Raw genomic sequence first — 14,756 nt, 5'->3', positions numbered from 1 at the left:
AGAGTAAAGAAAAAATAAAATAAAATAAAATTAAAGGACTAAATTGAAGAGAATAAAAAATAGAAGTTGAAATTGAAATATTGAGTAAGGACTAAAATGTTACAAAATAAAAAATAGTAGCTAAATTAGAAATAGGCAGTGACCAAAATACATAAACTAAAATAACAATAGCTAAATCAGAAATTAACATTTACTAAATTAAAATAAAATAAAACAGAATGATAAAGAGTGTAATAAATTAGAAAAGGGAGGTCCAATGACCAAAATACGAAAACAAGGCAAACATAGGGGACTAAAAAGTGAATAATCCAAAAAGTAACAGGCACACAAGGAAAAGGGCAAATTATGAAAAAGGTCAATGCACATGACCATTTTGTAAAACACACGAAACGTTGGGGGACTTAAGAGAAATGTTCCCCGTAATTTTTCTATAAATAATAACTTTTTCTTCTTTTTTATAATTTTTAGTTTTTTCTCCTTTTTTTTAAAAAAAAACTTAGAGAGAGAGGCTCTCACCTCTCTAGAAATCGGCCAGACACCGGCCGCCTGTCCCTCGTCGGCCACCGCCTCAGTCGTCGCCTCCGCTGTCGTCGGTGGCCACCAAATTTCATGGCCTTTCTCTGTCATTAGGGTAGGAAATGGTGGCCAACGGTTGGGGGGATTGGGTGGCTACAGTAGGGTTAGGTTTAGGTTTAGGTTAGGCTCCATTTGGGTTCGAGTCGGGTTTTGGGTTATGGGTTTGTTTGGTTTTATTATTATTTTTGGTTTGGGCTTGAGACCCGATTGTAAATTAAAATAAAGTAAAAAAAATGGTGATCACAATATATAATTAATCTTAGAATAGATTATAGTCAATCTCATAAATTGTTTTAATATGAATCAATCTAGATAACAAAAATAAATTTATTCTCAATGATTCGATATGGTCTGGCTATGATGCCACTTGTTAGAACCAAACTATAATGAATATGAAAACTAATCAAAATCTAATCATGTCAAATCATCATCAGTAAATACTAGATGTGGAAAGGTACTTAGATTAATTGATAGGTTGAAATCTTTAAATCTTTCTTTGGTTGTGATCTTTCAAGAATATAGAGTTTTCTTGAGTATAAACTCTCTTATGAGATAAGAGTAATATGAGATTGTCTATTTTTTTAGATACCACGACCCTTTTATATAGTTGATTTAAGAATTAGTTGTTGTCTGTACATATAACTATGTCGTTCATCAAAATATAAATACAATTTTAATAATATCTACACTTTTATTTCTATGATATTATTGATCACTTAATTATGTCATATTTCATAATTTATGTATATGTCCATGGAGGTGTCAATATGATCCACCCCATATTAAGTGCAAACTGAACGATTTCGAATTTTAAATCGTCCATATTACTCTTATGTATCAAGATACAATCCAGTTTTATTGTCTCAAATTTACTTTCTATAAAAAAAACTTTTATGATTCGATTAGATATATCATTTCTTTCCACGTTTTCTCTCTCAACAATTACATATCCAAAGTCAACACCCACTAAAAAAGGTTCTTCATATTGACTTATCATGGTAAACAAATCAATATCCACCATAAGATTATATTTGTTGACTCCTTCACTCTGCTTCCCTAATCATCTGAAAGGGTGCTTATGTACTTTACTTTGATTAACACAAGAATAACATGGTAACTTCATGATTTTTTTATTACCCAAACAAAAAACAAATTATTGTTTTGAAATAAGAAAGAGAGCGAGTGAAGCACACGCAATCGGGTGCAAGAGTGACGTAAAGGGTGTTTTAAGTTGGTCGTGGGCTAAAATTGTAAATTTAAAACCAAACAAAGAATTGGCCTATTTCTCCCGATGCTAACAGATTTTTGGTTTTTTGCCTGTTTCTCCGACCCTCACTCTCTTTCCCCGATTCTGCCCTTAAAACCCTAAGCTGATTGATGCCGCCTCCACGGCCGCCTGCTGCGGAGGTCCGCCACGTCGATTTAAGGATCTGGAAAGCTTGCGCTGGCTCCTCCGTTCGAATCCCCATCGTTAACTCAAGAGTTTACTATTTTCCTCTAGGACACGTGGAACAATCCTGCGGTTCGGCGCCGTTACTTTCTTCTATCGTACTCTCCAGGCCTTCAATCGCTTGCGTTGTCTCCGACGTTCACTGCCTTGCCGATCCTAAAACTGACGAAGTCTTCGTGAAACTATTCCTCCTCCCTGTCGAACCTTCTAGACTTCCCAATCGTTTTCTTGACATTAATTGTGAAGTTGAAAATGCTGATGAGTTCGTTTCGTTTGCCAAGATTTTAACGCCGTCCGATGCTAACAATGGCGGCGGGTTCTCGGTCCCGCGGTTTTGCGCCGACTCTATCTTCCCGCCCCTCGACTACAATGCTGAGCCGCCGGTTCAGACTCTCTCCGTCACCGACGTTCGCGGCGGGGTTTGGGAGTTTCGCCACATTTACCGAGGAACGCCGCGCCGGCATCTGCTCACTACAGGATGGAGCAAATTTGTTAATCAAAAGAAACTCATTGCCGGAGACTCCGTCGTCTTCATGAAGGACTTAAATGGAAAAATGTATATCGGAGTCCGTCGGGTGATGAAGAAAGGAGAAGGGGGAGGAGATTCTGGGAGGTGGAGAGAGCCAAGCGACGAAGGAGCAATGAAAGGGGAAGGAAGGGGGAGGATGACGGCCGAGGCGATTGCGGAAGCAGCGGAGAGGGCCGCGAAGGGGATGCCATTCGAGGTTCTGTACTATCCTCGGCCGGGTTGGACTGATTTTGTGGTGAGAGCGGAGTTGGTGGAGGCTGGACTCAGTACATACTGGTTTGCTGGGACCAGAGTGAAGATCGCGGTTGAAACAGAGGATTCCTCAAGAATGTCGTGCTTTCAAGGGACTGTTATTTCTGCTGCTTCGTCGGATTCTGGCCCCTGGATTGCCTCTCCTTGGCGAATGCTTCTGGTAAAATGCTTTGGACTCGGTCTGAATTGTGGTTGTTAAATAGAATGCATTTTGCTGATAACTTCAGCGTTAACAATTTATTGTTTTATTAATCCAGAAGGTGCTAAGTTTTCTATATGATTAAAACATTGACTTAAAATTGTATCAGTCAAAATGCTTTCTTAGAACAAGTGTTGATTGTAGATTGATTGGGCGAGGAATAGCAGGAGGCTGCATTTTACTTTTGTATATTTCAATTTTTACTTATTTTCCTCTAAAATCGGTTCTCTGTACTGAGGTTCTTACAATCATTAATTTATCCTTTTAATGAGAGTGGAGATATAGAAACCAGAAAAATGTATAAGAAATATTGGAGGTAGTCTCCATAGGATATTGTTCAAGGTAGTGGTGGTGGAGTTCAGATTTTTAGTAATTGATTTAGATTGGGAATGGTTTGCATCAATTTCGTTCTTTTATTATGGGCCGTGTTTGACTTTTGAGTGGCTTGTCATGTGAATTTTGAATGACTTTTTATGTGGTGGTTTCTCCTTAGGATTAACATTATATATTTGTCTTGATATTTACTGTGCCTAAATCTAAAATTACTTTATATTTGTTAAAAGAATAAAGTGATCATGTTTTCAACTTCGAGCCACTTGACTAACAAGAAAAATACAGTTTAATAACTTCAGTTTGTATCAATTTGGCAATTTTTAGTTTTGCTGCTTGGTTGAAATGTATCTTGTGGTACTCTCTGTCATCTGATCTTCTTAGCAGGAAACAAGTGAACTTTTGGTGCTTTGATAGAGGTCTGGTTTCATATTCACTTTCACCCATGTGTTTGTGACTAGTAATAGTGGCGGAATAGTTTCTTCTTAGTTTTTCGTTTTCTCTATTTCAGAGGCCACATTTTGGGGGTTGAGTTTTGTGTTAGGATGTGGTTTATTTAGTCTTACATGTAGGTATTTGAGAGGTGTTAGATTTTTATTAGTTTTGCAATTTATAAAATATCTTCCACTTTACCTTTGCTGACTCTCGGCTTCATTATCTTTATATCATTAGGTTGCATGGGATGATCCTGATGTTCTCCAGAATTCAAAGAGAGTGAGCCCATGGCAAGTTGAAATTGCTTCCTCCTTACCGCTTCATTCCTCATTTCCCTTGGCAAAGAAGTCCAAGCTTTCTCATGAGTCTGGGCTGGCTGATTCAGAGGGAGAAATCTTATTCCCTATGACAGGGTTAACCAATTCAACAATGAGGTACATGAATCCATCACTGTTGAATTACAATTGTTTTCCTGCTGGCATGCAGGGAGCCAGGCAAAATCATTTTCACTTGGAAGGTTCAACCAACTATGTGAGTGAGAATACCCCAATGATGTCCACTGATAGATTCTCTAGCAATTTTTGGCTGCCCAAGATGAATAGGATATCCACTGAGCTTAACATTGGCAGTTCACAGTCCAATAACTTGTCACTAGAGAGTCAGAGCAGCATGGTTTCGTTTGGCACAGAATTTACTGAAAATGTTGGCTGCAGCTCAAGCAAAGTAGCTGTTAATTCGTTTCAATTATTTGGCCAGATAATTCATCCTGTTGGAAGCATATTTGGTAATGTTGGTAGAATGGAAGATGATAGTGGTAAAAGATATGATGAAGCTGTGAGTGAAAAGAACACGTTAAATCTATCTTCAACTTATGGCTTTTCGAAGCTGCTTGACAGGATTGACGTCCAATGCGAGAGAGCTTCAGCTTTCAAAAGCTTTTCTCTGTGAATGAACCTATGCCCACATCATCCAAACAAATTACTGTTTAGGTATTGTTTCTCTGATTAAATTTCACAAGTTAATCATTCTACCATTTTGATGCATAAATGTGTTGTTTTTATTGTCCAAGTTTTATCCATTTTTCCCCTTTTATATTATATGTAACTTCACATGATGTACTTTCCATTTGTGTCCTGGACTTATAAAGCATTATCTATTGGGCATCTTGTTCTTCTAGAAATGCTCTATTTTTTGTTGTTAATTTGTTATGTAACTGTGGTTATAGATCATTGTCTTAGTTTGCTGTCATGCATTTTGATATCTTTGGCCTTGTTTTGAACTTTTATTTTGATATTCACGATTATAAAGATTAAACAGAATATTCATCAGTTTTTACTAGGCTCATACCTGCATCTTCTCAAAAAGACCACCGGGATTAGTAACTGTTTACTTCTTTCCACCCCTTGCTAACTGCCTATAAAGAATGAGTATCAAACCAAATAGTTCCCTTGTTCTTTAGCAACATTGTCAAATTCGGACTAAAAAGGTGAGATAGGAAAGGGTGGAGCATCAATAGCAGGCTCTGATTTGGAGGCATAGAAATGTTCTCCAAGAATCACCCAGGATTGATTATTATTGTGGTAGAGACAACCCTTTTTGAGGATTTTGAGAAAATCATTTCGTTTTATAAGCTCTGTTTTGGCGAGGGACAGTTGTTCTGGAAACTGCCATTAAAGAGCTTAATAAGTAAACTCGTAGGTTACGAAAGATTTTTGGTAATCTGTTATGGTGTTTTAACATGGTTCTGCACGTTTAAATTGTAGAAATCAGAGTAATTCTCTGTAATTTCTTATTCTTTTCAATATGATAGATTACATATTTATATACAAAATATCTCTCTAAAATAGGAAACTGTAAGAAAGGAAAAATAATAATCCTAGGATACGATCCCTTAAAATAAGGGATTGTAGAAATCTATTTTCAAAATCATATCTCTATAGGAATGGTAACAAATCATATCTCTATAGGAATGATAACAAATAATATCTCTATAGGAATGGTAACAAATCATCTCTATAATTCCTACACTCCCCCTCAAGCTGGAGAATATACATTGTATAATCCCAGCTTGAATAGGAATTGATTGAAAACAGGCTTTGGCAAAGCCTTAGTAAGAATGTCTGCAATTTGTTCTTCTGAAGGAATGTATGAAAGTGGTTGTCTTTTTGTTAACTTGATCAGTAATAAAATGCCTATCAATCTCAACATGCTTTGTCTGATCATGTTGAACTAGGTTCTTGGCAATTTGAATAGCAGATTGATTTTCACACAAAACTTCAAAGTGATCCTCTTGATTAGTGACAAGTTCTTTCAGTAGTTTAAGTAGCCAAATTCCTTCGCATATTCCCAATGCTAGTGCTCTAAATTAAGCTTCAGCACTACTTGAAACGACAGATTTTTTCTTACTTCTCCAAGTTGTAAGGTTTCCCCAAACAAAGGTGCAGTAGCCACTAGTGGATCTCCTTTCAGTAAGGTCTCCGGCCCAACTAGAATCTGTAAAGATCTTAACAGTTCTGTCTTGTGTCTTCTTAAACATTAAATCGTGTCCTGGAGTTTTCTTCAAGTACTTGAGAATTCTATTTGATGCTGCCATATGCTCTTCAGTAGGATTAGTCATGTGTTGACTTATCACATTTACAGGAAATGATATATCTGGCCTTGTCAAGGATAAATAAATTAGTTTCCCAACTAATCTTTGAAATTTCTCTTTGTCTACCAAGGACCCATCTTCTTTGTTAAATTTCAAGCTTGGCTCCATTGGTGTATCAATCGGCTTACAACCAAGAAAACCAGTTTCTTTGAGTAAATCAAGTACATATTTTCTTTGGTTGATCACAAGTCATTCTTTTGACCTTGCCACCTCCATTCATAGGAAATACCTTAGCTTTCCCAAGTATTTGGTTTCGAATTCCTTATTTAACAACTTCTTCAAATTGCAAATCTCTTCTTTATCATCTCCGGTAAGAATTATGTCGTCCACGTACACAATCAGGATAGCTTTCTTATTTGTAGAAGTTACCTTGATGAAAAGAGTGTGATCAGCGAGGGATTGCTTGTAGTCGTTTTTTAGGATGACTTTAGTGAACCTCTCGAACCAAGCTCTGGGTGATTGTTTTAACCCGTACAGAGACTTGTTGAGCTTGCACACCTTGTTACTTCCTTCAACAGACTTTAAGCCAGGTGGCAACTTCATATAGACTTCTTCTTCTAGCTTGCCATTAAGAAAAGCCTCTGGCCACTAGTCTCGCTTTGTATCGTTGGATGCTACCATTTTAGTTATACTTTACAGTAAAGAACCATTTACAGCCAACAACCTTTTTTCCTTGAGGAAGGTCCGTACAGTCCAAATAGCATTTTTCTCCAGTGCACAAATTTCCTCTTCAACAGCCCTTCTCCATTTTGAATCCTTTAGAGCTTCAGCTATGCTTGTGGGAACCTGTTCTTTATCCAAGTTTGCTGTAAATGCTTGAAAAGACGGTATCAATGAATTATAACCAGCAAATTTTCCAATAGGATGCTTGGTGTACTGTCTAACCCATTTTCTAATAGCAATAGGAAAGTCATCTAGAGTAGGGGAAGTGGACTTACTGATTTCTTCTTCTATTTCGGCAGTTGGACCCAAATCCAATTCTCGGCAAGCATCAGATTGCAAAACAGCCTCAGGAATATGTTTTCTTTTCCTTGTATAGAAACGAAGCTGTTTAATTGGTGTTGTTTGTGGAATATTTTGAATGGGAGTAGATGTATTTTCAGGAAAGGTATTTAAAGTGGGTATGGGTGAAGTAGTGATAGGTATTACCGGTGGATCAATGGGAGTAGTTACAGGTGACAAATCTGTAGGTAAGGACAAAATTGGTGGCAATTTTGAAGGTTAGAATGAAGAGTAGGAGGAGATACCTGATGTGGCTGAAAATCCTTCCATGTCTCCCTCTGAATTTCAGCCTGAGTGAAATAGGGATCCTGCTCATAAAATGTTATATCCATAGTGGTAAAAAATCGTTTTGAAGGAGGATGATAGCATTTTTAACCCTTTTTAAATGAAGAATACTCAACTAGTACACACTTTAATGATTTAGGATCTAACTTGGACTTATTAGGAGCAATGTTTTGGATAAAAACAGTACAACCAAATATTTTAAGTGGAAGAATGGAGGAGATAGGTTTAAAATGGGGAAAGTATTGCAAAAATATAGATTGAGGTGTTTGAAATTGTAAAACCTTACTAGGCATTCGATTGATTAAATATGTGGCAGTTAATAAGGCTTCTCCCCACAAATATTTTGGAACATTAGTGGTAAATAGAAGAGAACGAATAGCTTCAAGGAGGTGTCTATTTTTTCTTTCGGCAATACCGTTTTGTTGTGGGCTGTCAACACAATAACTAATTTGAACTATGCCTTTTTCCCTAAAAAGCGCACTCAAAGACTTAGCAAAAAATTCACTGCCATTATCAGATTTAAAAAGTTGAATTTTAGACCCAAATTGAGTGAGAATCATGTTATAAAATTGGGTAAAAACACCTGCAGTTTCAGATTTATCTTTTAGCAAATAAGTCTAAGTTATCCTACTGTGATCATCAATGAAAGTGATAAACCACTTACAATTATCAGCATTCTTCACCTTAGAAGGACCCTAAATATCACTGTAGATCAAAGCAAAAGGGTGAGAAGGCTTATATGTAGAAGGAGAATAAGTTGATTTAGTATGTTTGGCAAGAGAGCAAACTTTGCAAGAAAAAGAATTTGGCCTTTTATGAATGAATAGAGCAGGAAAAACTTTTGCAAGATAGTGAAACTAGGATGACCTAAATGATAGTGCCATAACATAACATTATCAACTTTTTTTAAAGCGGTGAAAGATTTCGAGATTTCAGTTTTAGTAGAGGCAGGAAGAATGTAGAGACCATTATGCAAGCTGGCCTTACCAATCATCTTCTTCGAGTTCAGTGTCTGCAAAGTACAATCAATATCATTAAAAATTGCAGAGCAGTGCAAGTCGGTGGAAAGTTTACTAACGGAAACGAGATTGCAAGCCAGATTTGGTATGAAGAGGACATTTTTAAGTACAATTTGGTCATTGAGAATAACAGTGTCGTGTCCTTTTATTTTGCACAAAGAACCATCAGCCGTTTTGACAGCTTTACCAAAGTTTGGAAAACAATTGCAAAACAAATCTTTATTACCAGTCATATGATCCAGAATCGAGGATCCAATTAGGGGACGACTGGGAGGAGAAAAAAATTGTAGCATGAGGTTTACCTTCTGGTTCTTTCATGACCAGATTACCTTCTGATTGAGCAGCAGAACCAGAAAAATTTTCTGAATTTGAAGTGATCTGCGGAGTAGGAGAAGTTGTGGACATCATCTAGGTTGGAAAGAAACCGTAACCTAAGCTGATACCATGTAGAAATCAGAGTAATTTTCTGTAATTTCTTATTCTTTTCAATATGACAGATTACATATTTATATACAAAATATCTCTCTAAAGTAGGAAACTCTAAGAAAGGAAAAATAATAATCCTAGGATATGATCCCTTAAAATAAGGGATTGTAGAAATCTATTTACAATATCATATCTCTATAGGAATGGTAACAAATCATATCTCTATAGGAATGATAACAAATAATATCTCTATAGGAATGATAACAAATAATATCTCTATAGGAATGATAACAAATCATCTCTATAATTCCTACATAAATATATATAAACATCATATTCTGTACTTATTTTGAGCTTCATAATTTTGGTGTCATAATATTTTGATGGTGTAGTTTTATATCTGTTTTTCTTGTTTAGAAGTTGATTGCTTGAGTTGCACCCATCATTTTCTGTTCTATTGTCCTCACTTGTAGTGGTTTGTTTTGCAGGAAATTTAGGGTGGGAGGAAGTTGACCCCTAATTTTACAATGTCTGTAGTAGACATATCCTGAGGTCTTTTTTTTTTCTTGTTTTGGTTTAAGTTTTGGGCAGTTGGAGACACTTTGACTATTATAAAATTGTTGACATATATGGTGTGTTTTAAATACGCTAGAGGGTTGCATTTTGTTTTGAGTTTGGATTTCGATCTTGGAGCAAATCAGTTGGTTGATTTGGCTTATAATAATAATCCAAATTCCATGCTCTTTGGTTTGGTTGTTTGCTATTTTTATCTTACATAGCAAAGTCCCCCTAGAAGACAACAAACATGGAAAAGGCTAGCTTTTAGGAGTATCTTCAATTTTGCCTCTTTAAATAGTAAGGCAGTATTTGGTTCCAGGAATCTTATATATATATATATATCGAATAACCTAGGGTGATTACAAGATAATACATGTTCAGAATTTTTTTAGTCATTGATAATGCACACCTAGAGTCGGAGATGCAACTATTTGAACCCTAGAACTTCTATGAACAACAAACTCGAACCATTGAGACCCTTTGATGGGTTCAAGAATCTTATATTCTTGGTGTTTGGTGTTACTGTGAAGATTATATGATTGAATTCGGTAATCTTACATATAGGGGTTATCTCCTCATTCAGGGGATGTTCATTTTATGAAAAATATTCTTTTTTCTTTTATGATTTTGGTCAGTGTTACCCCTTAAAAATCATATCTTATTGAAATGAAAATATCATTTATGATACATCATTTTTCAAATAGATGAAATTCAGGAATTAGTTTAGCTCAGTTGGATAAGAATTCGTATATGATTTTAATTAAAATGGAATTCTGTTTTAATGTCCGCTGTAGATGAAATCTATTTCTAGCGACATAGAAGGAATCATAAATACTTGTTTTGAACATTTGATCCAATAATATTATATTTTAAAATTTATTAATAAATACATTCCAAATATTTTGTTAAACATGCATATTTAATTCATAGCTTTATTTTGTAGAGGTCATATATTATAAATTGATCTCATGTATATTTCAATCATAATTCTTTTTTGTTAAATATGTTACTATGCTCGGTTTATAATATTGGAGTTGTATATTTTATAAACATAACTTGTATTATTATTTTGATTTATGATAGATATGTTTTGATGAATTTTGAGTAAATAATTTAAATAAAAACTACTTATTTTGATAATTTTGTGTGAGACTTTAATCCTTTAAATTTTAGATGGATCGGATTATAATGTTAGTCAGTTTTGTCCTGGGGTTGGAAATAGATTCAGGTTACTGGGTCTTGAGTTAGGTGAGTTTAGGCAAAGTAGATTCGGACATAATTAATATTTGAGTCAAGAAAAAAATTGATATTACAAACAGGTTAAGTAAAATTCGATTTAACTAAAAAGAAATCAAATTTTTAGTTCATCAAATTAAGTTATTCATTTTTAACCGAATTATTTGAGTTTTTTAGTTTGAAATTATCATTGGCCAGCATGCATAAGCTTCCGGTGTCACAAAATGACGACAATGGAGTTTTTTTTGGGGGGGGGGGGGGAGAAAAGGTCCAAGTATATAATATGAGAACTATTTTAATCTCCTATTGTCTCTATAATGTGCTCCCCCTCTTGGTAAGCTCAGAGTAATGGTTGTATCAGAATCATAGGTTAAATAAAATGATACACTTGTGTAGCCCATAAAATAAAAATTCTTTAGTTTCAACACTCATATCAACCAATACCCAAGTGTTCTGTTACTGAACGAAGCACTAAATCTTCAAGAGAAAATCGAAAGAATCAATGAATTTTCTTGTCAGTGATTTGTAATTTGATCATTCAATCTGAGAAATGCACTGTATATTCAAGCTGGTACTGTAATTTTGAGTCGATCATCAGCATATCATAGCGCACAAGTCATTCATCCGCGCCTGTGAAACGTTGGTGAAAGGGAAGACCCCGGTGTTGCCATTATTCAAACAGGTCAATGTCATCTCTGAGTTGCTCTTCATCATCTGCAGTTACATGTCAAAGGATTAGATCAGTAACGGTCAAATGATCTGAGTTGGCATTATTCTAGCAACTTGAACTTCAATTCAAAAACCCTAAAACTTGGGACAAAATCATAATCCATCATCCCTCCCGTCATTTGATTGAATCTAGACCTCTAGGTTTGATTTTCCAACTACGATAAACGTTAATCACTTCCCCGCCATCCCCTATCAAACATAAAACCATTTTGTTTGATTCATTGACACTCTCAAATGCTTTCCCGTTTCTGACAGTGCTCTAAGTGCATGACTCAACTTCTGCATGCCTGATTCAACTGTGATAATACAATTTGTAATACTTGAAACGATGAAAAGCTCAGCGAATGCTTGCAAAATTCATTTAAAATTTCCGTAGGACGTCAACATAAGCCAGGGTTCCATCTTGCATTGTACAAATAATGCCCTATCAGTAAGGCTGTGCAAAATTACCCGACCCGGTTGACCCGATCTGCCGACCCGGATCTAAAAAAATCGGGTAATTCTCTAAAAAAATTACCCGGCCAGGTCGGGTACCCGGCCCGACATTTCCTGGGTCGGGCCCGGGTCACAAAATCTAGTTTTTTCGGGTACCCGGTTAGTTTTTATTTTTTTTTATTTTTTTATATATAATTATATAAAATATAATGAATTATTTATATTATGGATTATTATATTTTGTATTTTGAACTTTTAAATTTTATGTTCGGATATTAGAGTATGTAATTCGAAGTTTTGAACATTTAAATTTGTGTATATATTTTTTTAAATTAATAATTTGAAAATAAAAAATTAAAAACCGGGTATCGGGTACCCGATTACCGGGTACCCGTAATATCCGGGTCGGGACACGGGCCGAGAAATCGTCGACCCGGAAGTTCCGGGTACCCGGGAATCGGGTACCCGAAAATCCGGGTACCCGGATTTGCACACCCCTACCTATCAGTAGTCTTCATTACTTGAGCAACTTTCTTGGATGAAATCAAACCAGATTGCTGCAAATACTTTACCATTTGCTTGTTATTATTGATCCTACGTCAACTCCTCAAGTGCTATAAAATTATCAAGAGAAATGTTAATCAATGAACCACACTATTGGATTTGTTAAAACAAAGAAAAGAGTGATATTTGAGCTTAATTCTGCCATGAATAACTGCTCCTCCATTCTTACCACTTAATCAAAAGATATACATTTTCTTCAGATTTGGATAGATACAAATATGTATCAACCACCAATATCTATAATGTTTTGCTTCAATCCCAAGGTTATTAATTGTCCAAAATACATAAAAAAAAAGTGAAAAAAAAATCCAATTGAAGCTACTACAGTGATACAAGTCATCATTTATGGAAAACCCAAAACCGAACGATCACATCAAACAAGGATATCAAGAAAAAAACACCCGGAAAGCAAAATATAATATACATTCAAGAAGGAGTATATATCTCCGTGGTGAAGAAGAGATTGGAGCTGGGAAGTTTTGGATTGTTATAGGAAAAAATGAATACAGAAGGAGAGCGTGGCTGAAGATGAAGACAATGATTTGTGCAGTTTTGGATTGTTAGTTATGTTTGATATTTTTGTGATTTTTTTATTCATCTTAAAAAATTGTTAGTTATGTTTGACATTTTTGTGATTTTGTTATTCATTTTAAGAATTTGTTAGTTATGTTTGATATTTTTGTGATTTTGTTATTCATTTTAAAAAATTGTTAGTTATGTTTGACATTTTTGTGATTTTGTTATTCATTTTAAAAATTTGTTAGTTATGTTTGATATTTTTGTGATTTTGTTATTCATTTTAAAATTTGTTAGTTATGTTTGATATTTTTGTGATTTTGTTATTCATCTTAAAAGATATTGACCATTTAACCCCTTTCCACAACCACATTTGACATGGCCAGTGGATTCTACAATGATAAAACTTTAATAAGGGATTAAGGTAATTAATTTGTTGTAAATTAAATTATGCGTTTTTATATTTATTATAAGACATGTTTATTAAAATTTAGTGAGTGACAAGAATTATACAACATTAGCTACAAGAGATCAACAATAAGATTCAGTAGAGAAAGTATGGAAGAATTGTGCACAAAGGATGAAGACGATAGGAATATTGACTAAGGTCAACAAAGGATGAGTCAAAGACTAAGTAGCTGAATATTATTCATTTCATAAGAAATGGATTACATTGCTCTGTTTAGAATAGTGGACATACCCACCATATATACAACAATCAAAGTAACAAAATAGCCCAACTAAATAGAAGAGGGTTGCAACAAACTAACCATAACGGTTACAACTAACCATATCTGAAAAATACTATAATATTCTCATGGCTTTCTTATAATCTGAATTACCACTTCAATATTTTCCTGGTTTCTTCATATCTGCTTCTTGACTGACATTTTTAATTTCTGCCCAAAACTTTACACCAAGGCGAGAACGCATATCACTAAACACTGCACGTGATAATGGCTTGGTGAGTATGTCAGTTATTTGTTCTGCAGAAGGAACAAAATTCACACTGTGTTGTTCTTCTAGAACTCTTTCCCTCACAAAATGAATATCAATTTCTACATGCTTTATACGCGCATGATGTGTTGGATTTGCAGCTATCGAAATTGTAGAGGTGTTATCACACCATATAACCGGATTTCCAGTTACAACAATCCCAATTTCATCAAGTAGTTGTTCAATCCAAATTAATTTAGAAATAGAATTAGCAAGACTTCTATACTCTGCTTCTAATGTAGACTTAGAGACAACACTTTGTTTCTTAGAACATCACACAATCGGGTTGCCTCCAAGGTATAGACAATAACCTGTCGTGGATAGTCGATCTTCCACCGATGTTGCCCAGTCTGCATCAGTGTAGCAGACTAAACTGAAATTTGCAGCTTGAGTGAAAAACAGTCCATGCTCTATTGTCCCACTGAGATATTTGAATATGCGTTTCGCTGCCCTCCAATGAGTATCACATGGATTATTCATGTACTGACTAACCTTGTTAACAACATAGGCTATGTCAGGTCTTCTTAAACACACATATTGCAGACCTCCCACAATACTACAATAGAGAT

General features: G+C 35.2%; 1 protein-coding gene across 1 annotated transcript; it reads left to right on the top strand.

Annotated features, from left to right (window-relative positions):
• The first annotated feature begins 1,885 nt into the window (after nt 1–1,885).
• LOC120130143 (auxin response factor 17-like) lies at nt 1,886–9,806 on the top strand. Its single transcript, XM_039147462.1, has 3 exons — nt 1,886–2,967; nt 4,009–4,760; nt 9,642–9,806. The coding sequence occupies exons 1-2, from the start codon at nt 1,954–1,956 to the stop codon at nt 4,717–4,719; spliced, it is 1,725 nt and encodes a 574-aa protein (XP_039003393.1). The 5' UTR covers nt 1,886–1,953; the 3' UTR covers nt 4,720–4,760; nt 9,642–9,806.
• The last annotated feature ends 4,950 nt before the right edge of the window (nt 9,807–14,756 follow it).

Source organism: Hibiscus syriacus, unplaced genomic scaffold (genome assembly GCF_006381635.1).
Source record: "Hibiscus syriacus cultivar Baekdansim isolate YM2019G1 unplaced genomic scaffold, ASM638163v2 tig00110515_pilon, whole genome shotgun sequence".
Lineage (NCBI taxonomy): Eukaryota > Viridiplantae > Streptophyta > Magnoliopsida > Malvales > Malvaceae > Hibiscus > Hibiscus syriacus.
Note: the sequence above shows the minus strand (reverse complement) of the source record. Positions and strands in the feature narration are given on the sequence as shown.

Bases quoted from the DNA above. Each gene is read 5' to 3' on its own strand.
- LOC120130143 (XM_039147462.1), top strand. From the start codon at position 1,954: ATGCCGCCTCCACGGCCGCCTGCTGCGGAGGTCCGCCACGTCGATTTA. The intron at 2,968-4,008 runs GTAAAATGCTTT...TTATATCATTAG, and splicing joins CTCCTTGGCGAATGCTTCTG to GTTGCATGGGATGATCCTGA.